Source organism: Cariama cristata, unplaced genomic scaffold, assembly GCF_000690535.1.
Source record: "Cariama cristata isolate BGI_N322 unplaced genomic scaffold, ASM69053v1 scaffold9559, whole genome shotgun sequence".
NCBI classification, from domain to species: Eukaryota; Metazoa; Chordata; class Aves; order Cariamiformes; family Cariamidae; genus Cariama; species Cariama cristata.
In genome coordinates, this window is record NW_009634014.1 from 10,189 (window position 1) to 18,992 (window position 8,804).

The window sequence follows — 8,804 nt, forward strand, 5'->3', positions numbered from 1 at the left end:
AAAGCAGATGCATCCTTAAGTAGCTTCTGCTGTTACGGATTTGAGCATTGATAGTTGTAGCTGTTAAGTCTGCTCAGTTTTATCTTCAGTACACAGAGCTCTATGACTAACTGTAGCAATTTCAAAAAAACCAAAGGTATCATTTGAAAGATGGTTTTGGGCATACATTCATGACCATTCTGATATAACCTTTTGGTTTTTTCTAGATACAGATTATACACTTTTCAGAATGTTTGTTGGGTACGAAGACGCCGAGAATACTGAAGTGTATGAAGATGAACTTTATCATGAGGAGTCATCAAGTGAGCAGAGTGTTGATAGTGAGGTGGAATTTCATCTCTACAGCCAGATCCACTATTCCCAAAATCTTGGAGAAATCAGCACACTGGAAATGGATGAAGAAGCTGATGTCGCAGGAGTCACGGGTCATAGTTCAGTTCTAACTGAGAAATGGTATGAAGACAAGAAAATCTCTGAATTCGGTAGTCATGGTACTCAGGTTTCAGATGACCCTGAGATCATCGTCTTGTCTGATACACCAGATGAAGACAGTGTTTACAAGAGCAAAGCAAAGAAGTCAACAACCTCATTAGTTCAAGGTAAAATACATATCCATCCAGGATCTTCCACACCAAATCATGCCGAAGCTGCTGGATCTAATACCCTGTATCCTGCTGGATCAGGCACAGACTTTTCAAGGCAAAGGAAGAGCACTAGTGGGAAGCTTAGCTCAGTCAGTTCTGCTGGAGCTGATGCCATCCAGGATGTGTTGGTAATAGATGATAGCTCGGAGGAGGAGAGCTTGATATCTGAAAGTGATAATGTTGAGAGTTGGATGCTTTTGGGAGCCGGTGCAGACAACAGAGATGAAAATATAATGTTGAACCTTGAAGGCTGTGCAACTCCTGTCAGTGAAGGTTAGTGCTTTTTTTAATCACTTGTCTATTCTTCTGTATGTGGGAGGATTTGTCTGCAATGATACTGATGTCAGTGTTTGAAAAGAAAGATAAACAGAAAGCAAACTGGAGTATGTAATGATGGGTGCAAAACTATGATGAAGGAAATAGCCATTTATTTATACCATTTCAATACCATTATTTCTGTAGTGTTATATATGGAAAGACAGCATTTTTGCTGGTAGAAATTTTGAAGTAATACCAGAGTGATTCATGTTGTGAAGTTTCCAGCTGTCCCGTACATTTTGTTTTCCTAAGAGTTTATAAGAAGTTGCAGGCGGGCAGGGGGTGAAATAAAGAGAGAATACAACAGTTTCTTACTGTAAATAAAGTAAGTAGAAAAAAAACAGTTTGAGGACTAAAGATACGAAGAAAATCAGAGGTAGGAGGAACTGCATAACAATAAAAAGTTTGCTGAAAAGTGCTGCAGGGCAGGAAAGTAATCAGTGCTTATAACCCAGGGAGCAGTATCATTCCTCTTTTCGTGTGATGAGATTTCTGCCACCCCCCGCCCATCTGCCTTGCCTCCTTGCCCCTCAGCAGTGCAGACACCAGTGCTTGTTAAGGCTTTGCTGCATGCTGGACCAGAGAAGTTACAGCTCAAGAAAGGGATGAACTGTAACAGGAGAGGGCAGGGAACAGAGGGGTTCCCCTTCCTGAAGCAGATTCTGTAACCACTCCTTCAGGAGTCTGGCAGTTTGGGCTGTTGATCTAAAATTTACTGTAACTTCTTGTGTGGATTCTACATTGAATAATTCAGGGAGATTCCCAACTGCTAACACTAACGTCTAACATTTTGTTATTTTCTAAAATATTCTTCCATGTTACAGTGCAGAAAGTTAGTAAATGTGATGGTTAGCGTGACAGATTTTAGATACGTGTTTGGAATCATCATACTATATAATACATACCTTGTCACCAGCAATTAAAAACTCTGTTAGACAATCAGCCATGCTTTTTTCTTGCCCACTGGCTTCCCAAAGCACAAAGATCATTTCCAGAAACAGGATCCCCTGCCAGTCTGAGAGCAAACATTACCTGAAGAAAGGCTGCTTTGGTGGCGAGGCTAGCCTCATCAGCTGCAGCACTGAGGACCTTTAAGAGAATTTTTTTTTCCTCTTCCCCATTAAAAAAAAAAAGGATACCATTGTTTTACCTGGTGCACATGTAAAGGAAGTGGTGTTGGGTGCAGGGAAATGAAATGTTCTGCAGTGCTGATCTGCAGGCTGACACTAGTAGAGTTTTTCCTCAGGGTGACTGTTTGCATGCTGCTACTAAGCAGTGTGAGAGGGGAAAGGTGAGAAATTGTCTTTGCCGCCTTTTCTAGTAAAACACCTGTTTCTTGCCTGTATATGTTCGATAACTTTTTGCTTAGAGTTGTCTTTGTGTACGTTTTTGCATAGCTATTCATAGTCCACACCTAAACAGACTGTAGCGTGCACTCAGTCTCAAGTAGTTGATTAAAGACACTAGTGTGCTTGCCCAAGCCTCAGAGATTTAAGAAGTGCTTTCCCTATTCCTAGTGCAATGCCAGAAGAGTGGCAGAGCATTCAGTTGCCATGCCGGAACCCCAGACAGCCACATTATATTTGGAATTTATGTAATTTTTTCTCCCTATAAATCTTTTAAAATGTGGTTTCTAAGAAGTAACATGAAGTTGCAAAATTTCATGAATATCTTTCTTTTTGTATTTTCATATCCTGTCCTTTTCTCTGAAACTAGAGCTAATTAGCATGTATTTTTCTTAAATTACTCTGCCTCTTGGGGAGCAAATGTTTGGTGCTGGTGCTGTGAGATGACTGCTTTAACAGTTTGTGCATATCACAGTTAATAACATTTTCTGGGTGGCGTATATTTTTCTCATAACTGCTGGGCAGGCAAATGACCTGGAGTTGGGTTTCTTTTGTTCAGTTTACTCTGTGTATCTCCTTGGATTTATGTACCAAAATTGCTGATGGTAGCGCTAAAGATTGGCAAAAAAAACCAGAAGATAGAAAAATGTTTGAACAGTACTTGAGACTTTAAGCATATTTCAAAATCACATACACGCATGTTGGGAAACATTCTGTAATTAATTTATTGGAGTGATTATGCTCACTAGGTGTAACATGAAAATGAAAATTCATGTTTTCATTCTTTGTGCTGTTCTAGCAAAGGTGTGCCAGTGCTAACGAAGAGAGGCTTTTAAAAATCAATATGGAAGGTTAATATCAGGAGACAGTTTTGCTAACTTATGGTATGTTTTTGTAACAAATGTAGTAATGTTCATAGATGTTAACAACAAGCAAGCCACATTCAAAGCAGGTAACAGAGGCAGAATTTTCCTGTGCTGTATAGACTTGACATACTGTTCAGAACTACAGTTGTTTCATTTAATGTAGGCAACGTAAACATTTTTTGAGATGCTTGAATGGGAAGTCAAAGACAGCCGCACAAGAGGCTCATAAGTATAACTGTTCTCCTCCTACTCTGGTTTGTATTCTCAAAGCTACGTCAGAACCTCCTCAAAAGCCCTTCTTGCTACTTGCTTCACATCAGTAGTGGTTTTGCCAACAGCAGCTTTGTGCCTGGAGATGTGGGACCTATGGAACATGCATCAGGCACACGCAGCCGTTTGGGAGCAGGTGCTAGATGTGCACGCACTTCTCTCCCTTCATTTTGGCTTTTGCCTTTCTACGTATGTATGACTGTCGTCGTTTAACCCCAGCCAGTGACTAAGCACCACGCAGCTGCTCGCTCACTCCTGCCCACTCCCAGTGGGATGGGGAGGAGAATCGGAAAAAAAGTAAAACTAGTGGGTTGAGATATGAACAGTTTAATAACTAAAGTAACATAAAATATAATACTACCATTGAAAATAAAAATATAATAATTGTAATGAAAAGGAATATAACAAAAAAAAACCCAAACAAGACAAGTGATGCACAATACAATTGCTCACCACCCGCTGACCAATGCCCAGCCCATAGTCTGTGCCTCCCAGCCAGCTCCCCCCAGTCCTGTGTCTGGGCCGCGATGGGCCCCCCCCGGCAACCGCCCCCAGTTTCTATACTGGCCATGCCGTTCTACGGTATGGAATAGCCCTTTGGCTGGTTCAGGTCAGCTGTCCTGGCCGTGCTCCCTCCCAGCTCCTTGTGCACCTCCTCACTGGCAAAGCATGGGAAACTGGAAAGTCCTTAGGTTAGGATAAGCACTGTTTAGCGAAACTAAAACATCAGTGTGGTATCAACATTACTCTCAAATACACTGTACCAGCTACTAAGCAGAAAAGTAACTTTATCCTAACCAAAACCAGGACAATGACTTTGCAGAAGGCCTTAACCTTTGTAGATTTCTTCCAGCTGTGAACAAGTTAATGATCCGTTTGACTCTGCGGTACGCAATGGGCAAAGCGCAGGCATGTGTCTGAGGCAGAGAGGGTGCCGCAGGGCTGGGCTCCCGTCAAACCCCCGGTTCTCAACTGCGTCCCAAATTCCAGTGAGTGTTATTCAGGTAGCTCCCACATGCAAAAGTTTGGTTCAGCTGCTCTGTTTCTAATACGTACAGTGATGGGCATGCAAAGACATAGGCTTAAAATACATTGGTGGTGTTTGTCTGTGTGTATGTATTGAAAAGCTGAAACAGCATCAAAATAGTTTTAGGGAACTAAAGCCATAAATCTTCCTAATGTAAAGTAACCATAATTTGATTATTGAGCTTACGCAGCATTGTATCTCCAGTTCTAAGGACTATAAGGGACTCCATTGATGAAACATAAAAATTTTAAATCTGAAGGAAGAAATGCATTTAAAAAATGTGTGTTGGCAAAGTATCCTCTCAAAGATATTCTCTGCGAATTCATTTAAATTCTCTTGAGATATGCACAGTTCTGTTTTCAGGGTTGTTAAAGAACGAGGTCAAGTATTTAGGTGACTACACAGTATGTAAATTACTATTTTAGGGCTTGTAGTATCAGCAAGGATGGACATAGAGTGTAGTGACTGGTGAAGTCTTGCCTTTTCCCTTTTCCCTTGAAACTGCCTGTGACTGTGTAAATGGGATAGACCTCCCGTGACAATGTCATGGTGTGTCTAATGTCCAGTTTACTTCACATTAAAAAGGGAACTGAAACGTGAACAATTCTCTGACTATGAGAGTAGCCGATTATGTCATTTGATGGGTCTGTCTTCATGTCTGAGTCTCTGAAATAGAGATGCTGAGGTTCCACTGGAGTCAGAAATAACTCCTCAAGGAAAGGAATTAGGCATATCTCGTTCTGTTAACTCCTCCACATCTTGTTTGCCTGTCCTGCTCTTGTCTAACAGCCCTATTATACCTTATTATAATATTCGCTATAAACAAATGACGCTTTCTTGATGCCTCCAGTACAGAGAGAGTCTTCTCCCCGTACAGCCTTCTAGCTTCAGTCACCACCGTCTGCTGTGACAGAAAGGGATGTCCCTTTGCCTTGGGAAATGAGTTCTGGTTCCTGACGGTAAATCAAGATTTACCAGTACCCTTCTGTCTTCGGCTGGCATCTTGAAGGTTGTGGCTGGTCCACAAACACTGCTGTTGAGCACACAGCTGAAAACTTTTCCTCCCTTTTCTACCCTCTTTCCAAATGGCTTTAGATGCGTTTAACTTTATATTTTTTCTTGTCTAATACCACGTTAAGCAACTCCATATTTGTGCCCATATTTCTGTGAAATACAACTCTTCATCATGCGTCTGCTAGTTTCTCAGCACATACAGCTGTTTGGCACCCTTTATTAACTGGGATATGAAGATGGGCATTGGCTTTCTTGTTTCACATAGAGGGATTTCGGGAAAAGCACTTACTCTGTCCCTCCTTACTCTGACTTTGTTTTTCTGTGTTAAGATTGTGCATAGCTTGGAAGCGAAGCAGTTGAATTACAGACGGTCGGCCAAGCTGGAAGACAGTGACCACGTACCTGTGTGTGTTACTTGCCCCACCCTGGTCACCTGTGGGTTTCCTTGCATGGCATTTGGAAAAGTGCACGCTGCTGCTGCTGCTGCTCGTTACTTTGCAAAAACGGTCCTACCTGCTTCATGTGGTGTTTAAAAAATGGGTAATTCAGCAAATTGAGGTCTTTGGTACTATCTACCTGATTTTTTTTTTTTACATTTAGAGTCCAGAGGAAAGTGTGCAAAGAGAATCGTTATAGTTAGTAGTGATTAGTTACAATTAGCTACAATTAGTACCATGTACTGAACGTAGCAAATTAGTTTTTAGTGTCAGAGAGTTTCCAGGTCTTTGAGGGAGGGTTGTCCCCACCCACTCCTGTCCTCCACTTTGCAGTAACAGTATATATGATAAGAACGTTAATCTCCTGTAGTTGGAAGTCTTTCAGCCATTCCTTCATTAAAAGCTTCCTTTTAACAGATTTCCTCTCCCACGTATAGCTGCAATCCTAATCTCTGCTTTTTTTTTTCCTCGTGGCTTTCAGAAAGACAGCTTTCAAAGCTGCAGCATTAATGTCCGGCCACTAAGGGGTACAAAAAACAATTTATCTTCTCCCTGTTTCATCCCTTGCCCACCCAGTACCTTCCTCGGAGACAATGGGCTAATGTGATCGCACTCTGGGCTTGGCAGGTTTGTGGACTGCAGTGCATACGATTGGTTTTCAATCCAAAGTTTCTATAAAACAGCACATACATACTCTGCTGGGCTCCCACAGAGGGAATGGTTGTTTTCTTCTCTGTTTTTTTTTTTTCTTATTAACACAGTAGCGAGGGTTTTACAAGAGCATCGCTGGAGATAATACTTTTAAGAGCACAAGAAGTTGCTCTCAAAAGTAAGAGCCACTGGATATGGGTCTGCCCTAGTAAAGAGCGTTACGTTCAAACGCCCTTCGTGGTCATTGCTCGGCAGCCTGCAAGCCTCGCCAGAAGCCCTGGTGCAGCCTCCTCAGCAGCTCTGGCCACGTTTTCCTGACATCTGCAGACAGTGAGGCGGCATGCGATAGTCTGAGCGATCCCCATGTGTGCCGCTCGGCACAGCTGCGGCTCGGGGGGTCCCGGGGGGCCCTTCCCTCCGCAGCAGCAGCCCACAGACCAGGGACTGGCTCAGCTTCTGTTCAGGTGCAGTGTCTGTTAGCTGGAGCTCACGCCAGCCCTGGGGCACAAAGAGGCTCTGTACCAAGGATGACACTGTGCTTTTATGTAGGCATTTTGCTCCACAACTGCGTAGCAGCCATATTTGGTGTAGCTTTGGCTCTGGTGGTAACGTCAGACACATGGAAGAGTAGAAGACTCGGAGCAGAAAGCATAAAACTCAGCTGAGGCTTGTGGGGTGTTGCGAGATATTTTTAAACCTGTGTATCACGTCATCTTCTCACTATCTGAAGAGATGAAGTCATTTTTGTGTTTCCTAACAGATTGACTTCTGAAATTTCATAAATTACGGGTATTTTTAATTTTCTCTGTTGACAGTAGTTGTGAAAGGAAGCCAGCCTTCAAGGGCTAGATCATTTCACTTAAGGCACGGGATTTTATCTCAGCTTTTGCTCTTACTGTCCTGTTAAACTGCCCTGTACAAAAAGAAATAGCGAACATATAAAGGGCAAGGTAGTATTTCCAAAGCAGTCTTTTCTGCTTTCCATTTTGGCATCCTTTTCCATCTTGTTTTCCAGGTTTAGTGGTCTTTCTATGCACTGATTTTTAGCCTTAGTAATCAAGTCTCTCATTTAGTCAAAGAAACCGTAATAAACGTACATCTGTAAAATGAAAAAGAAAAAAAAGATTTGAACATTCAGTGAATGAAACCATTAAAAAAAAAGCCTAAAATAAAAAAAAAAAAGGAATTTGAAAGCATTTTATTTTTGCCTCTCCCCTAAAAAGGAATGTAGGACGGAGTTTTCTGTTGAGAAGCAGTAACTGCAGCTTATGGAGTCAAAACGGAAATAGCAGTCTCTGATAAATTTAGCTTATTGTTTTATCTCTGTCAGGCATGCTCAAAAAGGAAATACCCTTTGTTAACTATCACTGTTTTAAATGGCTTCTTCTAGATGTATGACTTAATTTTCTCTTAACTCTGAGTGGTACTACAGAAACTATTCAAAAATCTGACCACATCTACATTTTTTCCTTTCTGTGCTGTTATTCAAATCCTTCAGTGTATTTTTAAATGGTGAAAAGGTGTAAGCTTATTTCTAGAATAACAAAAAAGTACAGTAAGTTGTGTTTAATTTACCCTTTCCCTTGACAGCTAGCTTTGAACACGACATTTGCACGATACAGTATGTTTTTGTTCTAGAGTCTTGATATTTGTAGCAGCAACTTACTTTTTCTTCAAAAACGTCTACAAGAATTTTTTCATTTTGTTAGGCCACAGAAAAACTATTTAAAGGGCCATACTTCCCTGTACTTTTTGGATGCCTAAGTTGTGGAATTGCTGAATTCAATTTCACCTAAAATTGCTTTCAAAAGTAAAAAAGATTTCTTGGTGAAAGTTAGTTTAGCAATTAAGGTATTTTTATTATTAATACCTAATGGTAGACTTACTAGCGTGGCCCATGTACAAATTTCAATGTCACAAACCAAACCAACCAACCAAACAAAACCACAACAACAACAAAAGACCCAAAAAGCAAGGTTTTATTTCTTGGCAGTTCTGCGTGGCGGCTTACAGCACACTGCTGCACGCGGGTTGCTGCTTCTCCACTCGCTGCTGCCTCTGCTTGGGGCTGGGGAGGCTGCTGGGACGCTGCAGGTCGGTGGCTGTGGCCGTGTCACGATGGCAACAGCTCAGCATCCCCTTTCGAGGGGTCCCCTCAGCCCCCGGTGAAGCGTTCGTGCCACCCAGAGCATGGTGTCTCCTCCGGGGAGGCAGAGCGCAGGCACTGAGCA

At 41.9% G+C, this 8,804-nt stretch overlaps 1 protein-coding gene across 1 annotated transcript; it reads left to right on the top strand.

Moving 5' to 3' along the window:
* The first annotated feature begins 229 nt into the window (after positions 1 to 229).
* Positions 230 to 922, top strand: LOC104166899 (zinc finger CCHC domain-containing protein 7-like). Its single transcript, XM_009706997.1, has one exon. It carries the CDS (start codon positions 230 to 232, stop codon positions 920 to 922), a length of 693 nt encoding a protein of 230 aa, XP_009705299.1.
* Positions 923 to 8,804: the final 7,882 nt, after the last annotated feature.